The sequence below is a fragment of the Paroedura picta genome, chromosome 1 (genome assembly GCF_049243985.1).
Source record: "Paroedura picta isolate Pp20150507F chromosome 1, Ppicta_v3.0, whole genome shotgun sequence".
In the NCBI taxonomy this organism is placed as follows: domain Eukaryota; kingdom Metazoa; phylum Chordata; class Lepidosauria; order Squamata; family Gekkonidae; genus Paroedura; species Paroedura picta.
The window spans coordinates 194,720,872-194,733,030 of record NC_135369.1 but is presented as its reverse complement, the minus strand read 5'-3'; the positions used below and the strand labels follow the sequence as shown (position 1 = coordinate 194,733,030).

General features: G+C 48.6%; 1 protein-coding gene across 2 annotated transcripts in view; it reads left to right on the top strand.

Moving 5' to 3' along the window:
- VPS54 (VPS54 subunit of GARP complex) overlaps positions 1 to 11,770 on the top strand; it is a 90,943-nt gene extending 79,173 nt beyond the window's left edge. For both annotated transcript variants that reach the window (XM_077315558.1, XM_077315567.1), the window contains 3 exons: positions 6,868 to 6,975; positions 9,991 to 10,085; positions 11,105 to 11,770. In XM_077315558.1, coding sequence (XP_077171673.1) covers positions 6,868 to 6,975; positions 9,991 to 10,085; positions 11,105 to 11,210 — 309 coding nt within the window. In that variant the 3' untranslated portion in view covers positions 11,211 to 11,770. The remainder of the gene's footprint in view (positions 1 to 6,867; positions 6,976 to 9,990; positions 10,086 to 11,104) is intronic.
- The last annotated feature ends 389 nt before the right edge of the window (positions 11,771 to 12,159 follow it).

The following is a 12,159-nucleotide window of genomic DNA, read 5'->3' as shown; positions in this document are numbered from 1 at the left end:
TCGATTTTTGGCCCACCGCTCCTGGAAGCCGGCTCATAGTGGGTTACAGATAGTCATCATTTCCCTATGAAACCCATTAAAACCCTGTTAAACCCCCCTCAAGGCCCCAGCAATAAATTTACCAAGGGGTGAAAAACCCCTGACTCCACCCTCCACACAATTCTCCCCACCGTGGGGAGGGGTCAGGCTCATGGCCTGGCTCAGCCGGGGAGGGGGACCTGTGACCTTCCTCCCTCTGGCCTCAGGCAGAGACCTGGCAGCTCCATTTTCCAGGCCCTGCAGAATTGTGACAGGCTCCAGGACTGCAGTGGCAAAGACTAGAAAGGACTTTACTTTGTTTTGCTCTTGGCAGCAAATAACTCACACATGAACTTGCCTTATTCTGAATCCGCCCATCATCCAAGTTAGTATTACTCTGATAGACGGTGACCTTCCAGGGTCTCTGGAGGCCATCTGCCTGATCCTTTTAAATAAATTGGCCATACGAAGACCGTGAGAGGCAAAAGTATGAGAAAAGAAGTTCCAAGCTTATCTTGTAGTACTAAGAGTTTCCTTAGGACTAGCTAATCAGGAACTTCTCCGTTTCCAGTAATGGTGCCTTCAAATTAGAACTCTTCATAAGAATTCCAGTTAGATCTTGTCTAGAGATGTCAACAGGTGGATGTCAATATTCCCAAAGTCGGCGAGAGTTTGAAGGGAACATCCTGCTCAGACTCAGATGTTTATCTTTTGCATTCATTTGATATTTTATTTCTGTATTTAAATTTTGCTCTGAATGACTGTAAATAAAATTTGACTTGGACTAGATGAGATACAATTGAAATTCTGATGAAGGCTTTTAATTTGGAAGCAGTGTTACTGGAAACTGCTTAATTCTTGGCAAGCTGGTCCTTTTAACCGGCAGTGCCTGGGATTGAACCTGGGAGCTCCTACATGGAAAACAGAGGCTCTTCCAGGACTGAGCCACATCCCCTTCCCATAATGAACACATGAAGCGGCTTTAGACTCACCCGGCCCACTGAGCCATCAAGGCAGTGTCGCCTGCACCGACTGGCAGCTGCGCTCCCTGGTCTCAGGCAGGCCTTTCCTGCTGCCTGGCCCTTTCAACCTGGCTGGGCTTGGTCCCGAATACACCCAACGATTCGGGCTCTTGAATTCCGTTCCTTCATTCATTACCTTTATTGGCATTCCATAGCATTACAGCAAACAGAAGAGAAAGACAAGCAGCGGGAAATATCTATAAACAGCCACAACAAAACAATTGCAGTGGGATACGCTAACTTTTAGAACTTCCACCAAAATGTTACAACCGTAGACGTAATTTCAGGGAAATAGTCGCTTGGTAGGTCTCGAAATGCACTTTCCCCTTCGACAAATCCCTTAGAATGCAAGAGTGGGATGAGGAATTTCTCCTGAGGAACCTCATGAAGCTGCCTTCAGTGATGGTGTGCTGTACCCAATCTGGTGACTCTGCAGAGCCTCAATGTAACCTCTCCTGAAACGGACTCTTCTGCCGTCTCCTGGCCAGCACCTGAGAGGGGGCAACCTTCATCCCGGCCATCGTGATAAGGGCTGTCAAGGTTATAGAACTAGCGAGCCATCTTTCCATGATGGATCTGTCACCCAAATTTGGTAGGAGGACATAGATGAGGTTGGACAGGGGGGGAAATTGAATATTCAAGATCAAACTGTCTCCGTTTTAGAGCACAAAGAATAGCTGGTTCAGTTGAGAGTAGTAAAAGAAATCTACTGAAAATCCTATTTGGGCGATTTTAGTCACAGAGAACCTGTTGGCCCCGAAGGCTGACGCTTGAGTGGTGAACAGGGAGCAAAAGTGCCGGTGAGGCTTCGCGTGCCCTTGTCCTCTTACAGCCCTGGCTCACTAACAAAACTGCCTGCAAGCAGAATTACAGTTTTAAATACATTTTTCTTGTTAGCAAGAAAAAAGAAGACAGCGGGACGGGGGGGGGGGGGGAATAAAAAAGAACATTTATTTCGAAGTTTCCAAAACGAAGAGAGAGAACCTGTTGTGAGCCTTGTTTTCCCAGGATATCAGGAACCACGCCCACTTTTCCGTGAACTAGTCACCCTGTGCATCTTTTCCTCCTTTCCCTACCAACATAACAGCCTATATTTTATAAATGCTTTGACCGGCATGGATAAATACAAGTAGGTCCCATGTGCATTTTTTAAAATCTTGCCTGACAATAATATTTTTAGCTTTTGTTGTTCTGTAATAATCCATGTTGAGTCCTGGGAGTAATATTTTGGTTACAAAGTAAAATATAGCAGGGGCAGCTAAAAAGGATATGAGCAACGGAGTCTTTTTAAATTTAGATTTCTAGTTCGATGTGTTATAGAATCATAGAATCATAGAGTTGGAAGGGGCCATACAGGTGCATTTCATCAGGCCCAGGGGATTTGAACTCATCCAACCCCCTGCTCAACGCAGGACTAGCCCTAAGCATCCTAAAGCATCCAAGAAAAGCGTGTATCCAACCTTTGCTTGAAGACTGCCAGTGAGGGGGAGCTCACCACCTCCTTAGGAAGCCTATTCCACTGCTGAACTACTCCGACTGAAATTTTTTTTCCTGATATCTAGCCTATATCGTTGTATTTGAAGTTTAAACCCATTACTGCGTGTCCTCTCTTCTGCAGCCAGCAGAAACAGCATCCTGCCCTCCTCCAAGTGACAACCTTTCAAATACTTAAAGAGGGCTATCATGTCCCCTCTCAACCTCCTTTTCTCCAGGCTGAACATTCCCAAGTCCCTCAACCTATCTACATAGGGCTTGGTCCCTTGGCCCCAGATCATCTTCGTCGCTCTCCTCTGTACCCTTTCAATTTTATCTACATCCTTCTTGAAGTGAGGCCTCCAGAACTGCACACAGTACTCCAAGTGTGGTCTGACCAGTGCCGTATACAATGGGACTATGACATCTTGTGATTTTGATGTGATGCCCCTGTTGATACAGCCCAAAATGGCATTTGCCTTTTTTACCGCTGTATCACACTACCTGCTCATGTTTAGTTTACAATCCACAAGTACCCCAAGGTCTCGTTCACACACAGTGTTACCTAGAAGTGTATCCCCCATCCAGTAGGCATGCTTTTCATTTTTATGACCTAGATGCAGAACTTTACACTTATCTTCATTAAATTGCATCTTGTTCTCATTTGTGCCCATTTTTCCATTGTGTTCAGATCTCGTTGAACTCTGTCTCTATCTTCCAGAGTATTTTCCAGTCCTCCCAATTTGGTGTCATCTGCAAACTTGATGAGTAGTCCCTCTACCCCTTCATCTAGGTCATTAATAAATATGTTAAAAAGTAATGGGCCAAGCACCGAGCCCTGAGGTACCCCGCTACTCACCTCTCTCCAGTCTGATGAAACACCATTGACAACAACTTTTTGAGTGCGGTTCTCTAACCAATTCCCTATCCACCTGATTATCTGAAAATCCAGATTGCAGTCCTTCAACTTATCCATCAGAACATCATGGGGAACCTTGTCAAAAGCTTTACTAAAATCCAAGTAAATGACATCAACCGAATTTCCCCGATCCAGCAAACCTGTTACTTGGTCAAAAAAGGAAACTAGGTTGGTCTGGCAGGACCTGTTGGAGACCAATCCATGCTGACTTCCTTGGATCACCAAATTGTCCTCCAGATGTTTGCAGATCGCTCCCTTTAATATCTGCTCCATTATCTTCCCCACAACAGAGGTCAGACTCACTGGTCTGTAGTTTCCCGGGTCATCCTTCCTCCCTTTTTTGAAGATCGGAATAACGTTTGCTCTCTTCCAGTCCTCCGGGACATCTCCAGTCCTTAAAGAGGTTCCGAAGATGATGGACAAGGGCTGTGCAAGTTCTCTGGAAAGTTCTTTGAGTACTCTCGGGTGCATTTCATCCGGCCCAGGGGATTTGAACTCATCCAGTGAAGCTAAATGCCTCTCGACAACGTCTCTATCCATGTTAACCTGCCACCCAGACACTGTCCTTTGGCTACGGCCATCTCTAGATGTGCCTAAACACTTTGACCTGTGGGAAAAACCAGATGTAAAATAGGCACTAAGCCTTTCTGCTTTCTCTGCATCTTCTGTCAGAGTTTGTCCATCTGCACCCAACAGTGGGCCTATTGCCTCCTTTACTTTATGTTTGCTCCTCACATAACTGAAAAATCTTTTCTTGTTACAATAGGCTTCCCTGGCCAATCTTAGCTCACCCTCAGCTTTGGCCTTTCTGATGATTGATCTACAGTGTCTAGTAACCTGTAGGTACTCTTCTTTAGAGGTCTGTCCTTCCCTCCATTTCCTGAACATTTTCCTTTTCTTTCTTAGTTCCTCTTGAAGTTCTCTGTTCATCCAAATAGGCTTCTTAGAGCTCCTGCAGTGTTTTCGTCTTTCTGGGATAGTCATTGATTGAGCATGCAATAGCTCCTGTTTGAGTAGTGCCCACCCTTCACATGCTCCCTTCCCTTCCAGCATTCTCGTCCATGGTATGACACTCAACATGTCTCTGAGTTTATTAAAGTTTGCCCTACGAAAATCCAACATCCGCGTCTGGCTACAAGCTTCCTTGGCTCCTCATCTCAAAAGGAATTCCATGAGGACATGGTCACTTCCCCCTAGGGTCCCCACCTCCTTCACCTCATCCACCAACTCTTGCGTGTTGGTCAGTATTAAGTCCAGTATGGCTGAACCTCTTGTGGGTTCATCTACCATTTGATAAATGAAATTGTCAGCCAGGAAGGTCAGAAAGTTGCATGACTGAGGACGCTTCGCAGAGTTTGTTTCCCAGCACACATCTGGGAAATTGAAGTCACCCATGATGACAAGGTCCTGCCGCTTGGATATTTTCTCAAGCTGCTCACAAAGGGCAGCATCCACATCCCCTCGTTGGTCAGGCGGTCGGTAGCAGACACCAACCACCACACTGTTTGTTTTCCCCTCGCTTATTTTCACCCAGATGCTTTCCACTGTAGATATGCTCTCCTTCACTAGAATTTCCTGACAGGTAAGCCCTTTCCTCACATACAGTGCCACTCCTCCACCTCTTCGATCTATTCTGTTTTTTCTGAACAGTTCATATCCATCCACCATTACATTCCAGTCATGAGAATCATTCCACCAAGTTTCTGTGATGCCTACTAGATCATACCTTTCCATCAGCATGAGAAGTTCCAGCTCTTCCTTTTTATTGCCCATGCTTTGGGCGTTAGTATAAAGACATCTGAATCCTTTTACTTTTGGTTCCCTATGAGCTGGCCTTGCCGGTTGGGCTGCCTCCGATCGTTTTCCTTCCATACACTCCCTATGTTGATTGTCTCCTTCCCCTAGTGGCTTTAGTTTAAAGCTCTCCTGATGAATCTCCCCAGGTTCCTGCCAAATATATTCTTCCCCAGCTTGGATAAGTGCAGGTGCTAGTAGGCCTTCCTCAAGAAAGCCTATCCCATGGTCCCAGAAACCAAATCTCTCCTGCCGGCACTAACTACGCAGCCAGTGATTCACCTCCATTATCTTCCTCTCCCGACGCATTCCTCTTCCCTTGACAGGCAAGATTGAAGAGAATACCACTTGTGCCCCCATTTGCTTGAGCTTCCTCCCCAGATCTTGATAGTCTGTTTTAATAGGAGCGATGGTATTCAGGGACATGTCATTCGTTCCCACATGTCAGGGACATGTCATTCGTTATTTGGGATGTGAGAGCCATTTTCCATATTCTCATAATCTGGTGGTTAATATGAGGAGCTGGGGAGGATTTCCAGCAAGACTTGTCTAGCAGCTGACAGGGAGCTTTTGATATGTCCTCTATATCAGGGGTAGTCAACCTGTGGTCCTCCAGATGTTCATGGACTACAATTCCCATCAGCCCCCTGCCAGCAAATGCTGGCAGGGGGCTCATGGGAATCGTAGTCCATGAACATCTGGAGGACCACAGGTTGACTACCCCTGCTCTATATGAGGTCTTCAGCCTAGCATCCCAAAGCGCCCACAGGGTCAAATGGTAAATCATTAATTCTGAAGGGTATGACGAGGTTTTGGGGGTGGAGGTGGAAAGCACAGTCAAGTTGCAGCTGGTTGATGGCAACCCTGTAGGGCTTTCAAGGCAAGTGAGGTCCAGAGGTGGTCGGCCACTGCCTGCCCCTGCATGGTGACCCTGGGCATCCCTGGGGGTCGCCCCTCCAAAGGCTCACCAGAGCAGAGCTTGCTTAGCTTCTGCGTTTGGATAAGACCGTCCGGGCCCGACCCGTGCAGGTTCCGTTCAGCCTTAAAGAACATGTTTAAAAATTAGCCTGACCTCTGTGCGCTCTCCAACATAAGACCCGGCCGTGAGTAGAACTGTGGTTTATATTGATTTGTGTATGCAGTTATGATCAGGGTAGATAGCACAGAGGCAGAAAAAAATACCACCATTGAACGGTGAACTTTTATGGTTGTAATCTAACAAGACATTTTTTTGGGTATTGCAGCCTCAAGAAGCCAGACCTCTGGGCTGGTGTCTGCAAAATGCAGAGACTTTGGAGGATCTCAGCCTGGAGACCCCCATCTTGCAAATATCTAGCACTTCTCGGAATTCAGTCTGAGTTTATGCCAAAAAGCTGCATTGTTCCAGATCACCACGGTCTGTTCTGCAAACTGCAGTTTAGGCAGTCAGCAGGAAACGGCTTCTTTAGTTTTTAGTCCGAATGCTTTTTGGCTGTGTAAACAAAACAAAAAAGCAAAGCAAAGCCCTGGGTTGGGAAAGGCCTGGAGCCTGGGGGAAGGTGGAGCCTGGGGAGGGATCTCCTTGGAAAATAATGCCCTAGAGTCACCCTTTCCTCCAAGGGGCTGCAGCCCTCAGTGATCAGTCTTTCCTTCTGTTTCCAGTATGAGGTCAAAGCCCCTGTCCCTTCCAGCTGCTTCAGGAACATCTGTAAGCAGATGGCGAAGATGCATGAAGCAATATTCGAGCTCCTTCCTGAGGAGCAAACCCAGGTGAGCCAGCGGGAGTAGCTGTCTGGTGCAGTTCGGTGAATTCCATGAGCAAAGCCTCTCTGTAGGGCCTCCGCACAGTTGGCCGGATCCCACCACTCCACAATGGGAGAGAAGCTCTGCCTAGGCAAGATCCGGTACTTGTTTCTCATTTCCAGGGCCCCCAACCAGGCCACTGGAGCTGCAGGGAGATTTGGTTGCAGGCGTTTGTTGAGGAGGGAGGTGGGAGTCGATGAAATCCACCTTGCGGGACGTCTCCCAAATCCAAGCCAGGCCGGCTGATTTAGCACCAGAGTTCCTTGCCAAGGCCCAGGGCCCAATTAAGACCAAAGGCTGCCCCTTTCAAGCATTAGTCACTCCCCATGCAGATTAATGTCAAACACAGCAGATAAGGACAATTGCAAAAATATTAAACTAGAGTCAAAAGAGGTTAGAGGAGGGGTAGTCAAACGGCGGCTCTCCAGATGTCCATGGACTACAATTCGCTAGCAGGGGCTCATGGGAATTGTAGTCCATGGACATCTGGAGAGCCGCGGCTTGACTACCCCAGGGTTAGAGCATGCTGGGGGAGAGGGACTTGGTGACACCCCCTCCCCCTTCTTGCCCAAGCACAGGCTTATTTTGCTTAAGGGTGAGTCCGGGGCTGAGGAGACCATCTTGTGTTTCCGCTTGTTCACGAGCTCTTGCACAAGGGCCATGTTGTGTGGGATCTGGGCCAGGCTGATCACCCCGCACATGAGCTCTGCCCACGGTCGTGTTGAGGGGGGGGGTGGCTGTGGAGCCTGTGGCTGGCCCTGCTGCTGGGACCATTTGTGCTCTTTTTATTGCAGCTCCGTTATCCCTGCAGATTGCTCATGTTTTTGGGTGGTTTGTCTTCTTAGCAGCTGGATTCAGGTGCCGGAGCTCCTTGGAAAAAAGAGAAAATATTAAAGAGCCATTTTTTCAGTGTCAGATTTCACATGCCTTTTAATTTTCCTCAGGAATAACCATAAATACATCCAACAATAATTATTAAGCATTGCGAGGAACTTATTTTCGATTATTTATTTATTTATTTATTAGATTTTTATGCTGCCCTTCCATATGACTCAGGGTAGTTTACAGATAACATCATTGGGGGATACATGGAATGACCTGATATATAAAATAGTCACATCCAACAGTAATCCAGCAGTGGTTCTGAATCTTAATCAGCAGAGGTAACCTAGCTAAGGCCCCCAGAGAGGTCAGGCTGGTTCAGGCCATGGAGGGGAATGTCTGAGGGGGGCCTGTGCCATGGAGTGCCATGGCCGCCTCCGACTGTGAGGGTGGTGTCCCAATGGCTGCGCAGATCACGGGGCGGCCCCAGTGGTGGCATCCCGCCCTTCGGCAGTCCGCGGGTTGTGGGGCAGCCCCCACAGGCTTCAGGGGTGGCGCCTTGCCCCACAGCACTGACGCAGCAGCTCCAGCCAGCATCAGGAATGGCTTCTCACCCCACCGTGGTCCCATGTGTTGCGGGCTTCATGTGGCTTTGGGGCCCTCATCTCCGCCTCTGCCAGCTTTGCAGCTGGCCCCTTGGCCTCTGCCTGCCACCTCCCCACAACTTCTGGCGCGCTCCCAGGGGCGGGAGTACAGACTTCGTGTCCATACCCATTTTTGTCCTGGTGGGCGTGCTAGAAGATGTGTTCCACATCAAAAATAGCTGCTCCCCTCTGTCTTCAAATCCACCCCCACCTAAGATAATTCTCACGTAATTATAAACTTAAATCCCCCCTCCCCCAGTCGCCCTGTACGCCAGCGAGGTTTCTGAGGGATGAGTTTTTGAGAATCGGCACTCCCTTTGCCGTCGTGAAGGCCAGCAGAGTGTTGTGGAGAAGGGCGTCTGGATGCGGAGGGGACGCTGCAACACACCATGGGCTTGATTGAGCTCTGACCCAGCTCTGCCACCTCTGCCTCCCGATGCCTTCCTCTGCAGCGCCCCTCCCGCCTTCCAGCGGGGGTAGAGGGACTCGAGGATTATCCGCTCCCACTCGCATCTGATGAAGGGAGCTTTGACTCTCGAAGCATCGTCCCCTGAAACTCTCTGAGGGGCCCCCAGACTCAAATCCAGGTGTTTTACCTCAGACCAACGCAGCTACCCTCTGAAATAGTCTTACTTTCATTTTTAACTGAGGAGTTTGTTTACATATAGGTGTGACCCACAAAACGTGTCTGCCGGCCTAAGCGACCCCTCCTGAAGTTATGCCTGCAGTGAAATTCTGCCTTTCTTGCTTTATTGAATTACCTGTAATCTTCCCAGAATGGGGGGGGGGGGGAGAGGTGTCGGCTAAGGCCTTTTGAATTCCTTGCAGTAATTTCTGGGAACTATGAGCAAGCTTTGGTGGGAGGACAAAACCATCCTCTTTCCCTGCCCCACTGTAGCCCCCAGCTGTAGTCCCTGCAGGACGGTGAGTTCACAACGCCAGGGATCAGTTGTCTGAAGGGGGAGACTGCTAAGGGGAGGAGAATGCCCCCTATCCACAAGACGTGTGCAGATATGAATGCCATGCCTTGCTAAATGAATGCCTGGGGGGTGTAGTGGTGAGAAGTCCCCAAACATTTTGACCTTTAGACAGAATTCTGACACAAAATGGCTGCCGTGGGAGATGGAGGCACACACACAGGGGAAGCCCAAACACAGGGGAAGGGCACACGAGGACAGACAGGGAAGGAGAATAAGACCAACTCTGTGGGGGGCTGCCACGGAAACGGTGTCATTTTCATCTGCATAGCCCATGAGCTCTCCTTGGAAGGAAGCCCTGTTGAGCAAGAGCCCCACCTACTTTCTAAAAACACTGGGTGGGCCCCAAGAAAGGGGTCCGTGGGCACCACGATGAGGATCCCTGGTGCAGGACTGGGATCTGGAAGATCCAGGTTTGAATCCCTGCTCTGCCAGGGAACGTAGCCGGGTAACCTTGGGCCAGTCCCTCAGCTACTCTGTGCTCTGCAGGGGAACAAAACCTTGAGTGCTTTCTTTCTTGCTTCCATTTTGTCTCCTAGATGCTGTTTTTACGAATAAACACTAGCTACAAGCTCCATTTGAAGAGGCAGCTGGCCCACTTAAATGTCATCAATGACGGAGGACCTCAAAATGGGTAGGTTACGTAAGGAGTCCATTGCAAACAGACCTGCCTGATCGTCATGTCTGAGTGCTGACATTGTAACGTAACAGGACATGTTGGCCTGCGGAGATGGCAGAACGCATTTTCATGCTTAAACTCCTCCCCCCCCCCACACACCCCAAGGGCCCAGAACTTCCAATGGAACCACCACGACCCTGACTGTTTAATGCCTCCAGCAATGCCTGATTAATCTTACTTCCAGCTCAGTTTGAATGTAGTGGCTTGAAAATGCTGCTCAGCACCATCTGAGGAACAAGCTTCTTGCTAGTTATAGCTAGGTGAGTCAGGCAGCACGGAAGAGATTACAGAGGTCAGTGTGGTCAGTAAGCTGAAGTTGTGATGGCAGATACTGTCTTTTGACATGGCTTTCAGGGGCAAAAAACAAGAACCATCTATGGTGAAAGGGGTATAAAGTGCCATCATGGTCCAGCCAAGGGATTCCAAGGCAAGAAATGTTCAGAGATGGGTTGCCCTTGCCTGCCTCTGCTTAGGGACCCTGGACTTCTCTCGTGGTCTCCCTTCCAAGGACTAACCAAGTCCAACCTTCCTTAGCCCCCTGCGAAGACTTCAGGAGCCTGCTGGGGAGAGCTGGTGTAAGTTCTGCTGTAAATGTGTCCCACCTATAAGTGACCACCCAGCTCTGGATGGACGTTAATTTATAAATTCAGTCAGCCTGAGAGTTCCGGACTGTGTCTACGCGAGTGCAGGGCTCTCCCGCCTTTGGGGTCACTCAGGCAGAACACTCCCCCCCCCCCCAAAAAAAGGGTAGAACTAAATACGGTACTATGGGATGCCCTTCCCTTTGAGTGAGGGGCACCAGGAACAAGCCCTGCCTTAATATGGCTTTGCCTACTTTCTGGAAAGGGCACTGAGGGGGATTGGGACCCTGTCGAGGGAGCTTGCAGTAGCGAGACTAAGAGCTGACTCATGATGTCTCGTTGTCCTTCCACGTGAGCCTCCTGCCTTAGCCCTTTTTCTTACATTTGAAATAGGTTGGTGACAGCTGACGTAGCTTTTTACACTGGAAACCTTCAAGCTTTGAAAGGCCTTCACACCCTGGACTTACACATGGCCGAGATCTGGGAGCAGAAGAGGTGATAATTCCGCAGCGCAGCAGGCTCCTTTCAGCGTGGGATAGCTGCTGCTGCTGCTGCTGTTGCTCAGAAGGGCAAATGCGTGGAAGCGAGAAGAGGAAATTCCCTCGGCGGCGTTTGGTGAAAACTTGGGTCTTTAGTGACCTTGGGAGAGAGTCCTTTTGTAAGAGGAGAAAGAGCAATCAGTTCTGCCTGTGGAATTCTTCCCTGCTGTTTGGCACCACGCTCAGGTTTCTGTGGACCAAATCCGAGAGAGTACATAGCTGTAACACAGCTTCCATTGTCTGGAGCAGGTGTGGCCAACCTCTGGTTTCTCAGATGGCCACGGACTGTAATTCCCAGCAGTCCCTGCCAGTGGGCCTTGTGGGAATTGTAGTCCGTGAGCATCTGAAGAACCAGTTTGGCTGCCCCTGCTCTGGAGTGTGTCGTCAATCTTTGTATTAAACAGCTGCCGTGCATTTCCTCTAGTGCAATGAAACTCACATGGGGTCTCTCGCCTTTATTTAAGTTGATGATGCAGTTTGGAAATCTTGCAAAATTCTATAAAATGTTTTCCACTCTAAACTGTTATAGTTATTATTATTACTGATGATGAAGATGTCCCTATCCTCTTGATTTACCTGCCTGCAGCAAAGATGTGTTGGGGGCGTCAGGTTCTGAAGTAGCTCTAAGAGTTGTTCCCTAAACTGGAAAGATCTTTAAAACAACCTTGTAGAGATGGCTTCTTCTGGGACAAGCAGCCTACTTGAGATCTCGAAAGCAAGACTGAAGAGAGGTCCCTAGTTCTTTGAGGACAAGTTGTCAAGTCCTAAGAACATGCTTTATATCAGGGGTCATTTCCAGACATGAATCATCTCAGAACCTGGGATTTCAAATTCAAAATTCAAAAACCTTTAATGGCATATAAAGAACAAGGGTAATTCATAATTATAATTAATTGATAAAATTTACAT